We start from the raw sequence: 24876 nt of genomic DNA, 5'->3' as shown, positions 1-24876 counted from the left end.
CTGATGCTTTTTCTTTAAGATCTCGATATGTCAAAGTCAAAATAATTGGACCTGGATCCGGTATTGTCCACATTTACCGCGAAATCTTTCAGGTAATACCGTTAAGTTTCAGCATAATTGTGATTTTTTTTCTTATAAAAAGTTAAGTAGTTAAGTTTAAAAAAAGAGTCATAGAGAAGTTTTTAAATGTTAAAAAAGAAAGATAAAGTTTTAAATCTGTCTTTCAATTTTGTTTATTTATTTTCTAAAAATTACATGAAGTTGAAAATTAAATTTTTTAAAAATTATTTTCTTATTTTCTTATTTTAAAGCGTTATAGCTTGATGACATATCGTGGGAGAAAATTAACAAAAAATTATTTTTAATTAAACTTTAAATTTTAAAATACTCTTTCGAGAAAACTGATGTAATGATGTCTCGTAATGTTAATTTTTCCTTCTTCAATAAATTGTTAATTCTGTTGTACCAACATGCTGTTTTCGTAAAATGCGAAAAAATCTCAAGCATGCTAAAACTTTTAAGTTAGTGTAGTTTTACGGTTGATAAAAATATAAATAATATATTGTGTAACAAGGGCGGAAAGTCGGCTTTTTCACCAAAAGTGCAGAAAGTAGACACACGATTCAAAGGCAAATATGTTTATCCGCACGAGTAGGAAAAAAACTAATCCGTACTTTTTGCACATAATATTTTTTGTTACAAATGCGTCGAAAGTGATCCTTGAGTGACACGAACTGACAGGTTAGCCAAGGATAAGTTCGCGAAAGCATCGGTAATTCTATGAGAATTATCATATGCATGTCGCGAGATAACATGCATATGAGTGATAACAAAGGCAAGGGCATGAAAAAAATCTACAAAAAAAGTCGTGCTGAAAAGTTTTTCACCACAATTTACACCATCTTTTAACCCTTTAAGGCCCGACTCTTTTTGATATCTTATCATTGATATTGGAACTTGACGAAAGTTAAACAGAGTAACTGATTACAAAAAATAAATATGATTTTTAATTCACGAAAAACTACCTCTTCAAGCAAAAACTATCCTTGATCTAAGTTTCATCAATGGAAATCCGTTAATTTTTTTTTAATTCTTGTCCGACATATTGGATCTGCCACTTCAAATTTTGGATTCTGATGTCATATTCAATAACCCATAAAACCTCAGAATATCAAATTTTATAAAGATCCGTTGATTTTTTGAAATTCATGTCTACTATATTAAATTCGCTATTTTGGATTTTTATTTTCTCTTATGATCAACTTTTGCAACTAAAAAGACTTCTAAATGTAAACCAGATATCAGTTTACTTATTTATAGTACGCTATAAAGCGTTAGTAATAGTTTTAACCACTTTCGTCATGTGTTTACCTAAAACATGATCTCATTCTTGATGCCCTATCTCAAAAACTAAACTGAATCTACGTACAATCGATATCGCATCTTTTAATAAAAGAATTTATCTTAACAAATAAAAAATTAAAGATATCTTGATTTTTGACTGAGTTATGAATTTTTTAATGCGTTTTTGACACTGATAACTATAGTTATCAGTGGGCCTTAAATTAAAGGACGAAAATTGTGTAATAATGTTAAAATGTAAAAATCGGTAACTTTACGCACAAAAAAAGTAACACGAAAAAGACCACTTCCAACACACATGTAATAAAAAAATTTTTTCGTAACTTTGATAATTAAAAAAATTCTTAATAATAAAAATTAATAAAATATATACCTTGTACGTTGACGCGTACTCGTCGGCAGTGTAAGTGAAGTTCTGTAATATTGTGGTGTGGCATTTGATGCTGCTTCGTCTGGTCTTCTGTGCAATGTCATAGTTTCATGAAGGGACGTAACGAGCTCGTCCTCATTGTCCAAGTAATAACGAGAGCCTGTCGCACTCTTACAATTCTCGCATTCACTCCGATAATCATCCGTGTCATCGTGGAGAGTAGGTAATGCCTGCATGCTGCAGGTGCACGTTACCGAATCGAAGCTGCCGCTCGCGTTGATCTCGTTGGCTACACTTAATGAAGGCTACACAGAAAAAACAGTATCAAACATTAATATCAAATTAAAACTAATATATCCTATTTAACAATTATTGAAACTATACTCTTGCTTATACAATATGAAATAATCTTGTTTATATATAAGTGTCCCGCAAATTTGAATGTTAAAACGTCAGGCGCGTGTAGGAGATTGATAAACTAAGAACAAATCCTGTGGAGATTTGTTCGTTACTTTATTTTTCAAAAAAATGCAAAAAATAAAAAAAACAGTTTTCTTTTTCATAAAAAATGACGAAAGTTTATTTTTTCTTATTACTTAGTTATTATTTATTTATTCATGTCACTTTTTAAATAAAGCTATTATTAACACTTGCAATAATTTAAGTATTGCATTGTCTAGCACTAGACAATCATATTGTAATCAGACATTACTCGAGAACCACCCTTACGGAAAAAACACTCTAATTTTGAGTTTACACTCAAAATTGAGTGTTAATACTCGATTTTGGGAGTTTACTCCCAAATTTAGGTGTATACGCTCAAATCTTGAGTATTTACACTAAAGATTGAGTGTTTATACTCGAACATTGAGTGTGTACATCCAATGATTGAGTGCTCATACTAAAGTTTGGATTTAAATACTGAATATTTAAAAGTATACTCTCAACATTTGGATATAACACACAATAAATGAGTGTATATTTCCAACATAAAGTGTGAACACTGAAACATTGGGGATGTACACTCAACATCTATCGGTTGAAGGTATACACTTAATTGTAATATTGAGTGTGCACTCTCAAACATTGGATTAGAAAATGTTAAATAAAAACAAAAGCAAGGAAAACAAGTTCAACCGAGATTAAAATTAATCTGCATTGGTAGAAATGGACATAAAACGAATATCTAAAATAAACATTCAACTATAGAGTGTTCAGCTGGCTTTGAGTATTAATTTGAGTATTACTTTCAACTTGGATGTTTGCCATCTAATTGAGTGTTAATTTCAGTGTTATTCTTAGTAATCAGACATAATTGTTCCATATCCGTATTATATCCGTATTATATTTATGTTAGTGACGCTTGTTCTCAGATGTCCGTATGATACCTGAATACTATCCGAATCTGTGATAGAGGTGATTTGTTTTTTGATATTCGTGATGCATTCACTCATTAATTTTGACAAGATATAAACTTTAACTATGAATAACTCGCAATTATTGCATGACTTTTAGATAAAAATACACAAAATTTTAAAAAACAGAAATAAAAATAGATACATAACATATGTTTTACGCGAGAAAAAAGGAGAATTTTCTATTTTAAAAAAGATAAAAGAATTGAAAAATAGCTTACAATTGAAAAAATGTTTACAATTTATACTTTTATTCTAACACGTAATGTCACATTTTTTGCGTTTGAAAGACACCATAATTTTACTAACTTTATAAAATTATTTTTATTAAAAATTATTTGATAATAAATTATGTATGTATACGAATATTCAGTGTTTGTTTTTATTGACATTTTTAGTTTTACGTTTACATGATATAAAGAGCTCGACTTTACAATAACAATAGTTTTGTACTTAAAATTTATGTATTTAAATATTTTAAGAAAATTTATTATAAAAATATTAATCTTTAGTTTAAAGTTTTTTGGAATATAATATTTTATTAATCGTTCAGTGTTTTTATTGAAAACACATTAGGATATCTTAGTTCGCCATGCAGGTCGTATTCGTGAAAATATCGTCTGTGACGGAGACCTGTGAATACAGATAGTCCAACAATGACACAATCACAGTTGGATGTGAACATTTCCACTGAATTCTACTGTATTTCTTTATCCGTTTATAGTACAGATATGGCACAGTTATGTCTATATCTAAATCTAAATCTATATCTAAATCAACCTTTATACTGTGACAAATTGTATACTTTTTTACCGTGTAGTCGCAAGTCTTCTTGGATACATTTGTCGTGTTCGCAGTATACATTTCCGATTGCGCTAGACTGGACACTGATGCCACAAGAGCGTCCGTGTAAAACGCATTCGAGTTCTTGGTACTCTTGTAACTGCTCGGGGCCGCGACCACACCTGTGGACAACTGCACAGAACGCGACAGACTCTGGGGTCCTGTGATATTACTCGGCGACAAACGAAGATAATCTCTCGTCGAGCAATCATTTAGAACGTCCTTCGCTCTGCTGGTGATGCAAGGCAACGTTCGTGGAATCGTACGATGGGAAGACACATCCGAGTTCGATAAGGTCGCTGATATCGTGAATGCGCCACCATCACTACCGTCACCGCCGTTACCGCTGCCGTTCTGCCGTGGAAACATCGTCGTGTGCTGACGATAGCTCTTAGGTATGGTTGAATGCGATATTGGTAGTAGTGGATGCGTACTGGTACTGGTCACTGCAGAATGCAGTGGTTGCGTGTTGTCGTTGAAACTCGTCATGTCAACTGACGAAACTGGTAGATTCTCGTACGTATTTGTCCCCATCGTGAAACTTGTGGTGGAGGTGCTTGTGTTCAGACCGACGGTGGACGATGCGCTGCTCTGGCTTATCGGTCGATAACCGCCGCTAGTATATGCGCTAGGACTAGACAGCGGTCTGCTCGTTGAGGACATCAAAGGCGTGTGTATGTTGTTATCGTTGGACGCCTGCGTGTTCATGGTCAAATCATTTTGCGCATCTGCAACGACTGCCACGCTCGCATGATTGTTGGTATTCGGCATATAATTGTCAGAGAAGTTCATCGGTAGCAATGTGTGAGGATTCATTGACAACAATGCCTGCTCCGCTCTCGCAGCCGCGATTGCCTCCTCATAGGGTGGAGGTGCCTCACCGCGTGGAAAATAATTACTACCGGGTGGTTTCCACAAGGAGTAACCCGTCCCACAAGGTATGTCATCCATGGGAACACCATGAGGTAACCCATTTCTTTCCAGATACCCCATATTACCTAAGCTTCTTTGGTCCTCTCCAAGTTGTCTGTTTTCTCGACCTGCCACACAAACTAGTGCAACATATATATATATATATATATATATATATATATATATATATATATATATATTAGATTTAAAGGTTTTGCAGTCATTGAAGTTGCTTCCAATAAAAAAAGCTTCCGAATACAAGCCGCGTTCTGGTACAGCGTTTCGCCGACATTTCGCAAACGTTGAAGTTTGCATCATCAGAAGTAGAAGTCCAATATTGAACTCTCTTAGATTATGATTACACAGCCACACAAAAGAAAAGTTCGATGCCCGAGAAACTACACCTACCTACCCCCTTGGTTTTCGATGCGCTGAATCAGAATCTGAGGTCCATTTCATTCCATTAGGTCCCAGTTTTTCATAACCTCAAAAAATGTGAAAATTTGGGGTGAGCTTGACTTTGTATGGAGAAATCGTTCAATTCTCGGCTGGAATTTAATAAAAACGTTAACCGATAATATATATCGATGTGCTGAATCCAAATTTAACACACGGTTAGCTTTGTGATGTCGGGATTCACTTTTAACCACGTTAAAAAATTGAAAATTGGTTAAATTTGCACTGTAAAATAGAAATATGGCTGGTGTGTAAATCGGAATCAAATGCAACATGATAAGGGGGCGTATTTCAAGTCGTTAAAAGGTGTAATACGTTCTTAACCTCAAAAAACTCAGAAATTTCCTGAATAATGTCTTTTCATCGTGATTTTGCTGTGTACACTGGAGAGAAATTGGAGACTTTTTGTGTCCATTACATGACAAAGTCTCGTTCGGACAGAAACTGTTTCTGAATCTGCTGCCATGATGGACAGTGCAGGCGATGACAACTGCCTTGAAAGGGGATGTGTAGAATGATTCGCTTTGCGGTCCATTATGGTAACGAAGCTAGTGAAGGCGCGCTGCCCTGCAAGGGACGTTAGGTTGTGAGAATGAAGCCGCAAGTCCGTTGTTAGTCCGTTGTGGTAAGTCCGTTTATTACTGTGTCCGTTTAGTCTGTGTTCATTTGATCTGTGCGCATTTGGTCTGTGTCCGTTTCGCACTGTGTCCGTTTGTTACTGTGTCCGTTTCACACTGTATCCGTTTGTTACTGTGTCCGTTTCACTCAGGCTGCTGTGTTCGTTTATTCCCGTGCGCATCTGGGACGCTCCCTTGTTGACATGGCTAATATTGTCGCATGAATAATATTGACGTGGCCAATCTGCCTCGTGGTCAATCGGGATCGTGGCCAATATTGATGTGGGCAAATGGGACGCTTCCCATTCGACGATTCAGCGGACAAACAAAAACACGACATGATCGATATCCTACAGTCGGACAACGATGATATCGAAGAGAATGAACCGTCGACACGTGGGCCGGGTCGTCCATGAAAGATACTTACCGGAAAGCGAGATGCCAAGATCACATGAGGTATCACATGAGGAAACCAACTGCTCAACCGAATCAACCCATTGCCATTAAAGAAAATCCGCCGTTGAAGTTAAACGAATCAACCGACAATGTAGAATGGTTTGATGCACAATTTGCAATTAATGCTTCCGAAATACTGTTCTCTCAGGCTGTTTCAGATCCAGATGCTGACGAATAGAGAATTGCTGTATATGATAAAATCAGATCTCTCGTTAAAAAAATGGCACTTAGGCACTTGTTGACAAACAAGACGATGAAAAAGTAATTGGGTGCCGCACTGTCCTAAGGAAGAAATACAAAGCTAACGGCGAACTCGAACGAAGGAAGGCCCGCATCATCGCAAAAAGATTTGCTCAGCGTCTTGGGATCAATTACACGATACATTCGCGCCAGTCGCTAAACTGAGTTCACTGAGAATACTTAAGGCCGTGGTCATTGAAGAGGGGATACGGGTCATTTAGATCGACATCGCAACAGCTTATCTTAATGATACAATGGACACGGTCAATGGAAAAGCCAAAGATGCTTCAACAGATGCTCGAGAAGATTGTCGCAACCAAATACGACACAAAACTGGTTCAAAAGGCAATGATAATGTTACCTGCACTCAAACGGAGGAACAAGGTATGTAAACTCAACAAGGCATGGTACGGCTTCCGTTAGGCCGGACGTCGATGGTTTGCACATTTGGACTCAGCGAACAAATTTAGACTAACTCCGACTAGCGCCAACCCGTGCGTCTATTGCGGCGAGGACAACCATATCCTTGTGCTCACCTATGTGGATAATATACTTATTGCTTCCCGCGACGAAATTGCAATCACGCGACTGAAGGAAAAACTTGCCAAAATCTATGCGGTCAAGGATCTCGGAGACTTCAAATATTGTCTTGGCATCGAAGTATCCAGAAACAAGGAGGGAGTTCGTTTATACTAGGCAGGATATATTTGTGACATCCTAGAGAAGTTTGGAATGACAGACTGCAAGCCTGTGCGAACGCTTCTCGCAAAAGAAAGATTAATAAAAAACGAATCAAAATACGTGTACCAAATACTACAACTTTTCTAAATCGTCTTAACCGAACATTAGGTGGAGACTGAATCTACGTGCAATACGACAAAGCTACAATGCTAGGTCTTTCTCTAAGTTACTTCGGCAGGAAACAACGTAAAAGTCTGGAAATTTTGGAATATTACGCTAACCTTAACCTTAATAAAAGTTATCAGAGAAGTCCTATTTGGCACATTATTTTCCCGGTTTTAATTAATCAATTAAAATATTGGACAACCACTCTTTTCCTTTCTTTTCTCCACCACGAGGATAAGGGATACTTAAAGATAATCATAATCTAAGAGCCCAGCAAACACTAAGTTACATATAACGTGCCTGTTAGTTGTAATTTCTCACTCAATAATATAATTATAATATAACACACGTGTGATATTACAATTACATTGTTGAGTGGGAAATTACAACTAATAGGCACGTTACATGTAACTTGGTGTTTGGTGGAAGAGCTCAATATTGGAACTTTTACTCCTAATGACGCAATTTCAACGTCTGCGAAACGTCAACGAATATTGTACTAGAACGCTGCATATATCCGGAAGCTTTTTCTTTTGAAAGCAACATATCCACAGTCTATTCAAAAAGTTCAAGGACTGACTTTTTCTGATGATATTAATCCGGTAAGTGTGTGATCACAGCAATCGATTTTTTAATAAAAAATCTAATAATAATTAGCAAAGAATGCGCCAGAGCGTTACTGAAAATCGTGACAATACGAAAAATCTAATGAACTTCAAACATGCAATACACATAAAATACTGATTCAATTGCGATAAAAAAATATGGCAGACCCATGAGACTTCCTATTAATTAATTCCTGTATTAGCAAAGGGGTAGCGTCATTAATATCGCCGGAAAAAAATCAGTCCCAAAACTTTTTTAATAGACTGTGTATATATTTTTATACTGTCATATTTATAATTTTATACTGTCATATTTATAAAAGAAAAGACGTATTTGTAATTATTTCTGTTATCATTTTCTATGCATTTTTTTATTTAAACATATTTTTATTTAATTCTTTGCAAAAATAAAAAAGATGATAAATTAAATAAAACATTCTCCGTATACATGCGCGCGCGCGCGCGCGTTCTAAGAAGCATTCTAACAAAATATTTTTATTAGAATTATTATAGTGGCACACACATCTTTACTTTTTTTCATAGACTCGGTTTTTTATGAAGGAAGCGTCACTTTACCTTGTATCTTACGTTGTCGTAGGCGGTGTATCAAAAAAAATAGCAGACTTAGTGAAAATATCGCTGTCACGAAACTAGCGACCGATCGTAGACCTATATCGTAATTTGCATTCCCGTCTATCGTGTTTGTCCCTGCTTCGTCGGCTTTGTCGTTGGATACCGACATATCATCCAGGCAAATAAATTCGCAGCAGGTGTTACCTCGCCGGAAAGATTTACAATTTTCCTATTGTATAAGAAGTAAATTTACTATGTAAATCTTCAAAGTATTATTCCTTGCTTTGTTAAGCAATTCCATCGACTATAAATCTAAATGTTAGTGTTTAGATATGAAATTTATTCAAATTTTATATACCTCAAGAAACTTGCAAATAAATGCTTTGCACCACTTTGGATTGCCATTATCACAAACGCAGAAGGTGCATGGTTCAGGTCCGGGAATGTAATGATAGCCACTTTCGTAAGAATGCCCATGCTGATCTTTGCAGGCAACTCCACCTTCCGCATGCACTATAAATATTAATATATACTTATTATTAAATACTAATATTATACTTATTATTAAGATTAAAAAAAAAAATAAAGCGTAAAAAGCAAAAACTTGCGGTTCCATATAAAATAATTATTTATTAGGTATACGACTTAATTCTCGACCCTTGCATTTAATAAATTACAGCATCCATTCAAATTTAAATTTCTTTCTTGCTGTCGTTTTAAACCTCTACCCTTAAATTTTTTAATGACGTATAATAATTAACGGTATTGCTGACATACTCCCAAGAAACAGTAAAAACGATGTTATTCAAAAAACAGCGTCTGAAATACTATCTCCTTTTCACATTTCAACTGAAAAAAATACCAACAAGGCTAAGAAAATCATATACTTGGCTTTAAATGAAAATGCTGTGTCTTATAGTAAAAAATGATTCCAAAAATTTTGAAATGACAATTTCAATCTCCAGATAAAAAACAACAAGCCTTGAACAACCAAAGAGAAAAATTCTTGTCAGACTCAAAGCTTGCAAATGCATTTAGAGTGATCCAACATGCAATTTCGAACTTCTATATAAGCTTTTTTATACATAAACATGTTCTCTTTAAGAAGGTTATGAATTAATTAATGTCTAATATCTAATAAATTCTAATAAATTTTAATATCTAATAATATCTAATACATTCTAACACTTTGTAGATAATTACTTTAAAAATGTGTGACAAATTTCAAGATATCGGAACAGTTATTATTATGACTTTATGTCATTATTATAACATTTTAAAAATTAATATTTTCTAACAAATTCTTTGTCAGTTTTATTGTTAAAAAGTAAAAAGAAAATTAACTCTCAATATCTTAACTCAAGTATTTCATTTTGTTTTCAATTGCACATGCACATAAAAGATTATAATAAAGTGGATAAACTTTTCAGATTTTGAGAATTAAAAAACTTCCTAGACAGCACAAAAAGTTTATTATAAATATTCATAAATATTCTAAAAAATTTTTTTTATTATATATATTTTATAGATATATAAACTCTAGGGTGGCTCTTATTTGGATTATTTTCAAATTTTAATGAGTACGCTTCCTAGATTGGTTTCAAATAATTAAAAAAAATATAATAGCTCGCCGGATTGCCAGGTTCGAGATAAATTGTGAAACACCGATTATAAGAAAATATAAAAGATAATAACTTTATTACAAAGATAAGATAGAAAAAATAGTATATAGACAACAGATCAAATACAGTTCGATTAATTGCTCGTTGAAGCTAGCAATGAATACAAAATAATTTGCAGGCAGGTGCTAGATCTCGGTACATGAAATAATTCTCGGAATATAATAAACGGTATACGCTTCGGTATCGAGTAAATAATAGCGCCGAGTAACGGATCCGGAAGGAAACAGAAAGTTGGACAGAATCCGGGCAGGAACGGAACGGTTCTAAATAATTTCTGGAACAAATCGGAAACAGGAATATTAATGTATACGGGTTACGAATCTATCAGAGTTTCTTAAAACTAGCGGTTTCCATGGGATCGGAGACAGTAATCGCATCGAGCTCCGGACAGGCACGGATCGGAATTCCACGACGGAAAGGTACATCTGGCGATTTACGCGTTTCGTTCTGGTCGCAACGGTTCAGGAAAGACGCGTCGCGGTCGGGTTGCAACGGTACGTAATAATACGCGTTGCGGTCTGGTCTGGTCTGTACAGCAAATACTGGATCTGGTCTGGTCGCATATGAGCGAATACTACGCGTTATGAACGGGTAGTTTGAGTATGGAAAGCATCCCGGTGGATGTCCCATGGTCACGGTCAAGCGGTCGGAAACGTACACGGTCGACGCGACACTGCAAAGGATGAGTACGTCCATCCTAGCGGTCCGATTAGTGGACCTTGATTCGGGAACTCCCGATGAAGATGAAGTACGCCCCATATTCTGGTGGCCGAAGCCTACGTCGAAAACGCCCGACGGCCAAAAAGCCCGATCACAGGTAAACGACCAGCTTATATACCCGCTCGGACATCCCCACTCCGTGCGCCGGGGCAGATGGCGGCGGTAGAGGGGATGACCACGGGCCGTAGGGGTGGGGAGACGCACGGACGGCGGCGGCGACGGGGGCGCGAAATGGAAACGGCCTTGATACTATTTCGGTCGTGATACCCTATTGTTTATACAAAAAAATCAATAAACATAAGTTAACCTTTTTGTACATTTGGAACACCTGTGTCCCACTTATAAAAATCATTATAACTTTTAAATAGTTCTATTGACTTCTACTTTTACTTGTTTTAAAGATTCAAGCTACAGGTACAAACCATCGCACTTTGAAATGTTGTTTTCAATAAAATATAGTTATGTAAACTTTGCAAAAAATTCAACTTTTAGATAGTAAAAAAAAATAACCATACACTGAAAAGAAAAAAATTGCTGATTTGACTAAATTTTTCAACTTGGTTAAATTTCTTCAATTCAGCTATTTGTGTATTTCAGTCAAATATATAAATACTAAATTGAAGTTTAAATATTTCATGTATTTAAGTTAATTGCATAAATACTTGAACTAAAGAAATGTAATCTAGTTGAAAATTTTAGTCAAATTAACTTTTTTTTTTCAGTTAATATTATGTTAAAAAATCTTCGAATTGATGTTAATTATATACTTAAAGTCTTATTTAATCATGAAAAAATGCAAAACTATTAAAACTTTATTAATAAATATTGTAATAATCGAAAAGAGATGTGTCGCTAGCCATAAATTAGACCCAATGTATAGCCAATAAAACAATATTTTATTACCGTGGAAATACTTGATCACAATACTTGATCACAACTTCATCAATTAAAAAATCTTGTGTTGTTTATACTACTATATTTTATTGTGGATCGTTTTCTGAAAACTTTCAGCGAACGCACATATTTGCATACTGGCAACTATAAAGATTAGAACCAAAAGACTAATTTAGGTTTCGGTTAAAGTCATCAAAACTGTACGAAAAATCACCAGTTCCAATTATCAGTTCCAAATTTGCTCACTCGTAGCGCTGGCTACTTTTTGTGCACTCGAATATCATTCAAATCCTTTCTCAAAATCCGATTCGGAAAAGGGTATGTATTTAATATTTAAAAAATATAATATTAAAAGAATCCGAATCAAACCGGAACCGATAATCATTCTTTTAGTTAAACTAAAACTGTAAATCGTATCAAAATTCTGTTAAATTTAAAATACCGAAATCATAACCGAAATATTAAATTATTTTTTATTTATGGTACTTTTTGGTACATATTTGATTCTTACAATTTACTTTCTACAAACTTATACAACTTATTTAAAGTTTTGTTTTTTTCTTGGCTGGTCATTTTAACAATATTTCGATGAATCAATGCCATAATTACATAGATTACATTATGCGTTTGTATCGTCAAGTGGACCGCATACACAGTAAAATATAGTGAATAAATAACAATATTACTTGTTAAATATTATTATAAAAATTATGTATAATTATACTGTATATTATATTATAAAAGAAATAATATAAGAAATTCTTTTTAAGAATTCTAATTAAAAATTTTCTTATTACGTTAAAAAAATTATATTAAACGGAGCACTTACATACACACTATATACACACGATATTCATAACAGATCATGCTAACAGAGAGCAAGAGAGAGATAGATAAATAGATAGATAGATAACTTCATTATGCCCAAGCTAAGGCTAAAGGGCAAAATACAAAAGAGTTTTAGTATATAGTATCATTTTGATAATTAAGAACATTAAAACATTAAGGCAGCCAAGATGAATCGAAAAACATATGTACAACGTACAAACAAGACAATAACATTCAATATAATTTAAAATAGTACGCAAAGAATAAGGAAAGAGCAGAACATAATCATTCAATTTACACAAACCAATGCCAAAATGCTCGACCATTGCAGAGTAATAGAATACATTAAATAACTATTTGGTTTATAGCTTAAGGATAGCGCATTAAGAATGAGAGAGGAGAGAGAGAGAGAGAGAGAGAGAGAGAGAGAGAGAGAGAGAGAGAGAGAGAGAGCAAATGAGAACGTAGGTATATGTGTATTTATATATTTCAAACATAAACTATTACACACATTAATTGAACACAATATTTTACTCGCACACTAATACAGTAATTTTACTCGCTACGTTTTGCTTGCAATTTTGCTTACAACTGTCCAATTATTCCCGTCTTTTTTCATCGATTCTCTTGATCATATTTTGTTTTCCTTTTTGTGGTACAATAAATTTATAGTCACAATTTAAATCAATCTTCGCCTTCTTTACACACTCGTTTATTTAAATTACTAGAACATTACAGACGCGCGCTACGCGCGCGCTATTTAGCTTTTTGCTTTATGAAAATAAATTGCAATAACAATTATATAGATTATAGATAACCATTTATACAAATTATCTTTTGCTAACTTTGTGATGACTATCTCTCACAAAGTTATTGCAGTAAGACTACCAATCAGGGTTGCAGAAAATTGATGACAACATTTCAATAAATTAGATCATCGATTTTATTTCTTTTTTTTATGTTTTGAATAATAACATTATACATTATACAAATATAACATTATACAAAAAATTAAAAAGTAAAATAAATTATAAAATAAAATAAAATAAAAATTTTTAGAAATGTATAATACTATAAAATGACATCATTGTAATAATATTATGTTAATGTCTTGCTCATTGAGCAATCTTTTTTCTTTCGGTCATCTTTCCCTCCCTCTTCTTTTCTCACTTCTTATCTCTTTCTCTCCTCGCTTAATTTTTTATTTTTATTTTATTTATTTTTTAACTTCAAACAAAATGTCTTCTTTTCTTTTTCTTCATTTAACATTGATTATTCTTTATTTCTTCTTTAGGTTTAAATATCAATATTGTTTCTTCAGGTTTAATATAATATTAAAATACCCACCACACACACACACACACACACACACAACACAACAACACACACACACACACACACACACACCCACCAGAACACAACATAGAACAAACATATATAAATAGTATAGAGTATAGATAGTATGACATAGTAAAAGACATACATAGATGACATTATAGCAATATTATTATTGAGGAGGGGAGGCGGGTTGCTTAAACAAAAGGAACCGGTAGCCGCCTCTCATCTAAGCGCTTGAGTAGAGAGGAGCAAGAGGAACGGCTAGAGAGAGTCGAGAGTCGAGGCAGAGCAGAGAGAGAGTAGCGAGAGCGCGAGCGAGAGAGAGAGAGAGAGAGCAGAGAGAGAAGCGAAAAAAAAAAAAAGAAAGAAAAAAACCAACAACGCTCGAAGAACCACAAAGCGCCCTAAGCCCGGCAATCAAACTCACAGCTAACCTCGAAGAACACGCAGCCCCACTCCGCCCTACCACGGCAAACAACTCCAGACCCGATCCCAAAAACCTCCAAAAGCACGAAACAAAGACCCCCACCCACCCAAGAAAGACAAGACAAAACTAAAACAACGAAACCCAAAGAATCCCAGGATCCTCCCTCCCTCCCCCTCCCTCCCCCCCCAAAGACATGCCCGAAAGAACCTCCCCCCCTCCCTCCCTCCCGTCCCTCCCTGCACGCAAAGAAAGAACACGAAGAAACTCCCACGCGCCCTCCCCCCTCCCTCACGCAGCAAGCACCGCACATAAGCCCCCCCCTCCCCCTCCTCCTCCCCTCTCTCTCTCTCTCTCTCTCTCTCTCTCTTCTCTCTCTCTCTCTCTCCCCTCCCCTCCCCCTCTCCCACTCCATCTCCCTCTCCCGGATGAGATACAGCACCAGATTATGAAGAAATTATATCCTGCAATTATAACATCGTTGGAGTCTAGACTGATTGCTGAAAATGAAGATAGTGAAATAAGTGTACCGGGGTAGAGTGTGGTTAGATGCGACGCGGAAAATAGGAACACAGAGCGGAGGGGGGGGATGCTCTATATGTAAGAGACGATATCTGTGCATCACGTGGAGAGTTTATAAGATTCTTAGAGGAGATTGTAGAAGAATTAACAATAAAAGAAGAGTGTATAATATTAGGAGATTTTAATATAGATTGTATGACAGACTCTTATTATACAAATAAACTACTAACGACTATGCAAAGTCTAGATATGAAGCAATATGTTGATAAACCAACGAGAGTTACCAAAAATAGTAAAACAATTATAGATCTAGTTTTTGCAAATAAGAAAATAATTGTACAAGTAAATTATGAACCTAAGATAACGGATCATGCGTAGATAAAAATTTTATTAGACGGAAAGAAAAACGTTAATAAATATAGAGTATTTACTGGAGAAATTATAAGAAATTTAGCATTGAAGAATTTAGTTTATAAGCAGAGAAAAATATAAAGCAGTCTAGCTCAAGGAATTAACGAACGAGTAGGTTTGTAAATAGTATGGTCAATGCGCTATTACAGCAAAAAGAATTTCGAATTCCAAAAGTCTGGGAAGAAAAAGTATGATTTACAAATGAGATTAGGGAAGCAGCAACGGGAGCGTCCCAGATGGGCACAGTAATAAACGGACACAGCAGGCTGAGTGAAACGGACACAGTAACAAACGGACACAGTAATAAACGGACACAGTAACAAACGGACACAGTAACAAACGGACACAGTAACAAACGGACACAGACCAAATGCGCACAGAGCGAAACGGACACAGTGCGAAACGGACACGGTGCAGTGTGCGCATTTGGTCTGTGTCCGTTTGTTACTGTGTCCGTTTCGCACTGTGTCCGTTTCGCACTGTGTCCGTTTATTACTGTGTCCGTTTGGTCTGTGTCCGTTTGTTACTGTGTCCGTTTCACTCAGCTTGCTGTGTCCGTTTATTACTGTGCGCATCTGGGACTCACTCGCAGCAACTAGTAGAGATAAGGCATTTAGGAGAACTATAACTGAAAATACGGAGAGCAGCTGGATACAGTATAAAACAGAGAGGAATACAATAGTAAAATTAATTAGGGAAAAAAAGAAGAGATATTATGAGGCTATGATAGATAACAATAGGGATCCTACAAATGTGGAAAGTATTAAAAAAATTAGTTAAAGGGGAAAAAAAGGGACAAAAGAAATAAATAATATAGACTTTGAAATAGATAAGACAATTTAATATAATTTAGCTGATAAATTTAATATGTATTATATACAAAGTATTCAGAATACTTTCTGTAAACAGAAGAAGTATTTATGTTATTGAGGCTAAGGGATATTTTGGAGACTTTAAATTAATTAACACAAAGGATTTAGAAGCAATTATTATGCAGCTACCGCAAAAAAAGGTACAAAAGAGGGAATAACTAGCGATATATTAAAAGGGATATTATCAATCATTAAAGAAGAATTTGTTAATGTTACCAATCAATCCCTGAAAGAAGGTTGTTGTTCACAGAGCTGTAAAACATCGACAATAATACCGATACCAAAAATTGAAAAAGCTAGGAAGGCAAGCGAATTTAGACCTATTAATATTCTACCGATATATGAGAAAGTTTTAGAATTAGTGGTTAAGAAACAGATTGAGAATTACTTTCAATCTAATGAGTATATAACAGAGCATCAATCAGGTTTCAGGAAACATTATTCGTGTGAAAACGCAATTCAAATTGTTGTCAATGACTGGAAAATATCAATTAGTGAGGGGAAAGTAAAAGGAGTAATATTTATGGATCTCAAGAGAGCATTTGAAACAATAGATAAAAATAGATTAATAGAAAAATGATATCAATACGGTATTAGAGGAAATGTATTAAAATGGATAAAAACATATCTTAGAGATAGATTGCAACAAGTTCGTATTGGTAATAATTGTTCAAAATTAATGCGGACTGAGCACGGTGTGTCACAAGAATTTGTATTGGAGCCCTTACTATTTATTATATATATTAATGATATAATAAAAATTTGCCTAAAAGGCTATAATATAAAAATGTTCGCAGATGATACACTAATATATGTAGATGAAGAAGATAGTGCAAAAATATAAGGGAAAATAAATTTAATATTTAATATAGTAAAAGATTGAATGAGATTAAATATGTTAAAAATAAATGCAAGCAAAACAAAAGGGCATAGCGGAATAAGCAGGTGAAATCTGCCCCCGCACTAATCGAGCTCAAATTGATATCATTAGTTGGCACCCTTGAGATGTAAAACTTCCCCAAAAATTAACTACACAATTGCATTTTTGGGGGAGTTATGAAGCTGAAAAAAAATTAAAAAAGTATCTTTTTTTTCCGAAAATGGTTGGACCGATTTTAATGAAAAAAATATATGTTGTAAACATCGTTTAGACAAGTTAAAGAAAATGTTAAGTAATTTTTTTGGTAAAAAAAAAACCCGATAAAAAAATTGTTGAATTCTTAATGAATTTTTTGGGGGGTGATAGTTTTGAGATACCACTTTTATATTTTCACGAAAACATTTCTAGATTTTCTTCTTTAACACATATTTTTTTCAAATCAATCGGAGTGGTGAGAAACATGGTTAAAAATAATAATTCACACCGCGCCATTGTGCCGCGCCGCGCCGGCTGGGCGACCGCGCCGCGGCGCACGGCGATTGTTAATTGTCATGTTGAACTTACATACTAGTTGCAGTGTTGCAATGTTTAGTTGCCAAGAAAAATTATGATATAATAATATAAAATATAATAACACATATAATATTTTCAGGACGTCTGCAGTTAGCCTATAAAACTTATCGTTTCGGCAGTTTATCACGAGAAGATTGCAGTACGTTTTTAAATTCCATATGTTCGGGGTGCTTTTTTAATGTGAGTCCCCTTGCCTCTCACATTATTTATCATCGGTGTGCTTTTTTAATGTGAGTTCCCTCGCCTCTCACATTATCTATCATCGGGGTGCTTTTTTAAAGTGAGTCCTCTCGCCTCTCACATTATCTATTATCGGGGTGCTTTTTTAAAGTGAGTCCCTTCGCCTCTCACAATATTTATCATCGGGGTGCTTTTTTAATGTGAGTCCCTTCGCTTCTCACATTATCTTTTTGAACTCACATTAAAAAAGCACCTCGATGATAGATAATGTGAGAGGCGATTGAACTCACATTAAAAAAGCACACCGATGATAAATAATGTGAGAGGCAAGGGGACTCACATTAAAAAAGCACCCCGAACATATGGAATTTAAAAACGTACTGCAATCTCCTCGTGATAAACTGCCGAAACGATAAGTTTTATAGGCTAACTGCAGACGTCTTGAAAATATTATATGTGTTATTATATTTTATATTATTATATCATAATTTTTCTTGGCAACTAAACATTGCAACACTGCAACTAGTATGTAAGTTCAACATGAATATTAACAATCGCCGTGCACCGCGGCGCGGCACAACAACGCGGTGTGAATTATTATTTTTAATCATGTTCCACCACTCCAATTGATTTGAAAAAAATATGTGTTAAAGAAGAAAATCTAGAGATGTTTTTGTAAAAATATAAAAGTGGTATCTCAGAACTATCACCCCCCAAAAAATTCATTAAGAATTCAAAAATTTTTTTATCAGGTTTTTTTAACCAAAAAAATTACTTAAAATTTTTTTTAACTTGTTTAAACAATGTTTAAAACATATATTTTTTTCATTAAAATCGGTCCAACCATTTTCAAAAAAAACCACTTTCTTTATTTTTCTTTCCCCCTCCATAACTCCCCAAAAAATACAATTTTGTAACTAATTTTTGGGGAAGTTTTACATCTCAAGGGTGCCAACTAATGATATCAATTTGAGCTCGATTAGTGCGGGCGCAGATTTCACCTGCTTATTCTGCTATGCCCTTTATAGTTTTGAGAAGTATAAGAAAGGAATTAAAGGGAAATATTGTGTTGAAATGTCTAGACGAAACGGAAATAGAGACGTAATAAAGTACCTAGGTATAATTATTGATGATAAGTTTAGATTTTCCACTGTGATTATATGTCCACTGTGGTTATATGTTAGGTCCACTGTGATTATATGTTAAAGAAAATTGAAAAAAAAAACGGGTTTATTAAATAGGATAGGAAACTACATATCGACATACACGAGGTGTATTACATATAAGTCGATAATAGCACCCCACTTTGAGTATTGTGCAACATTACTAATAGATATGAGAGAAACACAATTGAATAAATTGTAAGTAGCACAGAATCGGGCTATGCGAGTAATACTACAATGTAATAGATATACTAAAATAGAACATATGTTACGAGCGTTGCAATTTATGTCTATAAAACAGAGACTACACTATAATGTATTTATATTTATATTTAAGATTTTACATAACTTGGCGCCAAATTATTTAGCGGATAGACTAGAAGAAATTAAAAATGAAGATGGTGGAAAACAAGACAAAATGGAACCATTGCAATAAAATTTTGTAGAACTAGAAGTGCGCAAAAAAGCATGTGCTATGAGGAGGTAAAACTATATAACGCGTTATCAGTGGAGATAAGAAATTACGATAAAATAGAAATATTTAAGCGAATGCTAAAAAAACATACATGTATGTTACATAAATTTACATACATATATGTTTTTTTAATTCATTCAATCAATCAATTCCTCTCTCTCTTTCTCTCCCCATAGCATGTAGCAAATTTACAAAGCGACTGTCACTTTGCAAATTTTCTACATGCTAGTTTACAATTGTTTACTTTATGTTTTATTATTTGACTATTATACATTTTTAATTTATATCTATATATAATTCATGGACTTGGGATATAACGTGCTTCATATTTCGTTTAGCCCGAATTTATAAAGTTGTTATGTCGTAACCAAGTGGTGTACTTTTACCTGAAGAGGACCAAAATCAATAGTCAAAACGTTGTAATATATTTAATAAACGGATTTGCCAGAAAGTCGACCTTATATTATTGACTTAGTTAATTTTTATTCCACTGGCAACAAGAAGTATTCCTCTTTCTTAAAATATAAACATTATTAAAATTTTAGTACTATTATAGACGTAATAAGTCCGTTACTGTCGAGGCTGGATGTTGAACTTAATAAGTTTGATGTAATCTTATATATTTAATGCACTTGAAAAGGACCAAAAAAAATCTATGATTGAAACGTAGTGCTCTTATCGAATTATATCTGGCCAGTAAAGCCAATTGAACGATTTCACACGTACACATAGTTTTCTACCTATTCACTGGCGAAACAAAAATCATTTTCATTTATATCACCAAAGTTTGTTTTATTATATAATTATATTTTTGTTTTAAGGATGAGTAAAAGTTATAATTATGAACTCGAAATGTTTGGCAATTTATTATATTTCAAGAACGCTGTGTAATAACCAATATTATATTAGCGTATACCATATAAAAAGTACGTATTTTATATTTTATACACGATTATCTTACAATTGAATGTGTGACAAGATATCTCAAATAGTTGCACTTTTATTTTTGTTACATATTTGTATGTTTCTGAATATAAAGAATTATTGTACACATTTTGCTTATTATTTGCAACTTCACGAATTGTTGTCTAATTCCTACCTTCTTTGTTTTTTTCTTCTCTTAATTCTCTCATTCAATCATCTTTTTTTGAAGCAATTGATTTATTGGTAGCACAATTCAAATTGATTCCTTCCTTCATACTTAATTCTTTATAAATTATTATTAAACACTATTAAATATTACTATACATAAATACTAATATTTACTATTACATAATTACTTATTAAATGATATTATTGGAGTCAAGAACCAGAACCGTAACCGGAAAAAAACGAAAAACTGAAATTTAAATGGTTTTAGGTTTTCGTATTTGCCAAAGAACCAACACTGAAACCGTAAATGATTTTTAAATCTTTTTATTAAACCGTAATTGTAACCGATCTTTAATTTGATTCGGATCCCTGATTTAAATTACCTTTTTCTCTTCTCAGGGAGGGAATAGTTTGAACTACCTTGAAACAGTTTTGAATGGGTTGTAAAAATGAAAGATTAAACTTTTCTTGTGTACTTAATTTATTAATACATGAAAAGTCTCAACATAAACATTCAAAAATCTCTTTTGAAAAAAAATAATTTAATCAAATAATGCAAAACAAATAAAAATTAATTATTTTTAATTATTGTTGCCTTCTTCAACATTTGTAAAAACTTAAAAAACTAATTTAGAATTTAAAAAAACTAATAGAAATTTTAAAGAATAATCATCTCTTTTTAGTTCTTTATTATTTTTATAATTTTATACAGAATATAATATAATGTATTAAATTTAATATTATAGGCACTTATAGTTCCTTCAAGCATCATAGTTTTATTTATCACTCGCACTTTTATTATCTTCATTGTTGTTATTGTTTTTCTCTTATAATTATTTTAGTCTAACAATAAACAAATTAATAAAGTATTAAAAATATAAAAAACAAAAAAATATAAAAATTAGCCACTGCAATCAATTTTAATCTAATCAAAAGTGACATCCAATGAAAGATCTTATTGGATATCGCACTCCTGATTAAATTAGCTAGAGTTTGATTAAAATTTTTAATGGAAAATGACGTTTAAAATTTTTTCCATAAATTTGAACAATTTTTTACCAAACAACTTAGCAACTTGCAAATTAAATACATTAAAATTTTATATATATATGTATATATTTAGATTGTTATGTTTATTACTTATATGCATAACTAAATATTAATAAGTATTTATAAAAATAATAAGTAAATTAAAAACTGTGCGTTTTTAATACTACATATATATATGTGGTAATATGACCACTCATACTTCATCTTTTTATCTCCCCTATTAGCTGACAAATTCTAATAATTATTTAAAGTATTGTTTGTTTAGTAGCTTGCCGTATATGACCAAACACAACAGTCAACATTTAAGGCATTATTATAAGGCATTTTTATTTTCGAGAATTTCGAAACTTTTTAAAGTACGTTAAATATTTAATTACACTCATACTTCATCTTTTTAAACTTAAACGCATTATCACTTAAATGTATGTACACTTGAGTATTTTCTTGTTATTTAACTCTTTATTCGGCTTTATACATATTTTGAGTTATACAAAATTAAACAATGATATAGGATTTTACTAATGTTATCTAAGTGTGCTGGTAATATGGTTACTTTCGATCTCCATATCGAAAAAATTCCTCGATGAATCGATTATCGCTGTACTATTAATCAATAATTCACGTGACATGTAGGCTTACGAAAAGAAAAAGATTACGTGTAAATGTATATATTTTGCAATATTTTATTTTTTTCTATAATTATGCAATAATATATTTTGATTACGTTCCATTTAACGCTTGCAACGCTCGCAAGTATAATGCAGTTAGTATGCCTAGACGTATTTATTTACTTGTGTTCATATAACTTTTTCTCTCTTTTTTACAATTTTCCTTTTTAGTTCATTTTTTATTTCCCTATTATAAATGCCAATCAAAATACAACTAACAGTGCATACTCTCACTAGAGGTTTTATTTAAAAAATTTCTTTATCAACTAAATTCAAATAGTGTGACTAATCAAAAAGTTTCCTACATTTTTTATGTATTATATTGTTTTTAATAAAGATGATTAGATTTTACTAGCTTTTTTCGAAAAATATCTTAATAAATACCAGATTTTTCATTTATATAAACTTTATTCAAAACGTAATAATCCAAAAAATAGAATACTGCCAACTTTGGAAAATATTGTACTTTATGTAAAAATCTTAAAAATAGTCATTATAATTCTGAGTTACAAGCCTTTATGTAAAAAGTGATGCGGTTTCGATAACGTATTACGTTTACATTTGTCTTTATTTTCAAATATCGCTACGAAGAGAATTAGAAAATTCTTTTGTTTATTAGTACGTAAGAAACAAAAAAATATTTATTTTGTTAACTTTTTATATTTTAAGCAATACAATATGAAAGTAAGTCAGGAGTAAATTTCGGTTTTACGTGTCTCATTGGTGAGAACGCTCATTCATCACTTAAATTTGTTTTTTTGCAACTTAAATCTATTTTTTTGCAACAAGTATTTATAGGACGAAATTTTGGTAATGGAAATTGTCCCTTTTCTCTGCGTAAAGAATCACGTCTTGTATTCTGCATGGGGGAATTTTCGAACATCCTGTATATTAATCATATACTAATTCGCAAAATTTAATCAATTTCGTATATATTATACAAAAAGATTAGAGACATTTCGATTTCAATTTGACTTCCACAGTAAATGCAGTTCTGGCAAATGTGTGAGAAAATATCCTACGTCCCGCGGATACACGCACTCTCACAGAGTTCACGCGCGGGCAGATTACGCGCGCGCGCGTCCGCGCGGGCGCACGTGTGCACTTTTATACACACGACATTATATAGAATCTGTCCTATTTTCCTTGACAGCTCTCGAGAGCATTCAAGACTTTCAAGAGTGAGACACACACGAGGCATAATACTCAATGGCGGTGGTGGCGACTTCCTCCGGTAATCAATGGTGCTATAAAAATAAAAAAAAAACGCGACAAGGAATGGGAACATAGTGGACATGCATGTGCCGTGTTATGTCGTATCGTAGCGTATCTTGTGTCATGTCGTACTGTGCCATGCCATGCCATGCCATGTCATGCTATGCTATGCCATGCCGTGCCTGACCTGACCTGACCTGACCCGATCTGGCTGTGGTAAATGAACTCACCCTTGAGGCGAGTGAGGGTGAAGGTAAGAACCGCATAACCGAATAGGTTACCGCTGCTACTGCTACGCCTCATTCTGTATCTGTTATCTCGTCATAGCTCCGACGTGTCTTCGACGCTCCGTGAGATTCTTTTACCCTGTTCGTTTTTCCTCGTCGCAGCAGCGGCGAACCACCCTCCGATTGTTCCTCCCTCGAGCCAGATCACAACGATATAACAGCGGACCGTTGTTATATCGTTATATCGTCGTTGGGTGTTGACGATATCGTTGCATCTCACTGCACCAGGAATCTCTCACGTCTCACACCGTGGCCGTGAGAAACTAGGCACAAGGTTTACGCGCGGGGAGATCCGCGCGCGCACTGGTCTCGCCGCCTGGCAACTACCATGCTTCTCCTCGCCTTCACCTTCGACAACGTATCATCATGCATAACAGGAATATGCGTGCATGCGCGCGTGCGGCGATCCGAATCGGTTCACGTATTTTTTTTTATTTCCTCTCGGATCATTAGTTCAAAACAGCCCCCCGACGCGCGAATATTTCTGAACGATTCCGCGGCACCGACTCCCGAAATGATCGATTAACACAAGCGGACGATTGGGCCAAAGAGAATTAGATAGAACGGAAAGTCTTGCAAGAAATAGTATAATTTTACGTTAACTGCTAACAGCGCTATCTTGTGAGTTTGAAGCCGAATTACTATTCGAAGCGCCGCATTTATCAATAGTTTATATTATATATAATGGATACTCACAATTAGTAAGCAAAAGATATTTTATCAACGTTTTTAAAATATTAATTTTAGATAAATTTTCTAAACATTATAACTTAATGCTTCATAAATATTTTTAAAATATTTCTCAATAATATTGCTGTCCTAATATTATTAAAATATATATTTTTAAAATATTTATTATGAATTTTAAATGTTATTAAACGTTATGATATATAACGTTTGATAAATA

The 24876-nt window shown here is 33.7% G+C and overlaps 1 protein-coding gene across 3 annotated transcripts in view; it reads right to left on the bottom strand.

Moving 5' to 3' along the window:
- LOC105834553 (putative GPI-anchored protein pfl2) overlaps window positions 1–24537 on the bottom strand; it is a 30928-nt gene extending 6391 nt beyond the window's left edge. The window contains exons 1-5 of one of the 3 annotated variants that reach the window (XM_036282724.1): window positions 23913–24537; window positions 9054–9208; window positions 8699–8924; window positions 3961–5030; window positions 1736–2037 (exon numbers count right to left, since the gene is read on the bottom strand). In XM_036282724.1, the coding sequence (XP_036138617.1) occupies window positions 1736–2037; window positions 3961–5030; window positions 8699–8924; window positions 9054–9208; window positions 23913–23985 (1826 nt within the window). In that variant the 5' untranslated portion in view covers window positions 23986–24537. Of the gene's footprint in view, window positions 1–1735; window positions 2038–3960; window positions 5043–8698; window positions 8925–9053; window positions 9209–23912 lie in introns of all 3 variants that reach the window. The other 2 variants (XM_036282722.1, XM_012677114.3) reach the window with 2 other exon arrangements.
- Window positions 24538–24876: the final 339 nt, after the last annotated feature.

This window comes from Monomorium pharaonis, chromosome 1 (assembly GCF_013373865.1).
Source record: "Monomorium pharaonis isolate MP-MQ-018 chromosome 1, ASM1337386v2, whole genome shotgun sequence".
In the NCBI taxonomy this organism is placed as follows: Eukaryota; Metazoa; Arthropoda; class Insecta; order Hymenoptera; family Formicidae; genus Monomorium; species Monomorium pharaonis.
The sequence above is the reverse complement of the archived record's forward strand: the minus strand, read 5'-3'. Positions and strand labels throughout refer to the sequence as shown.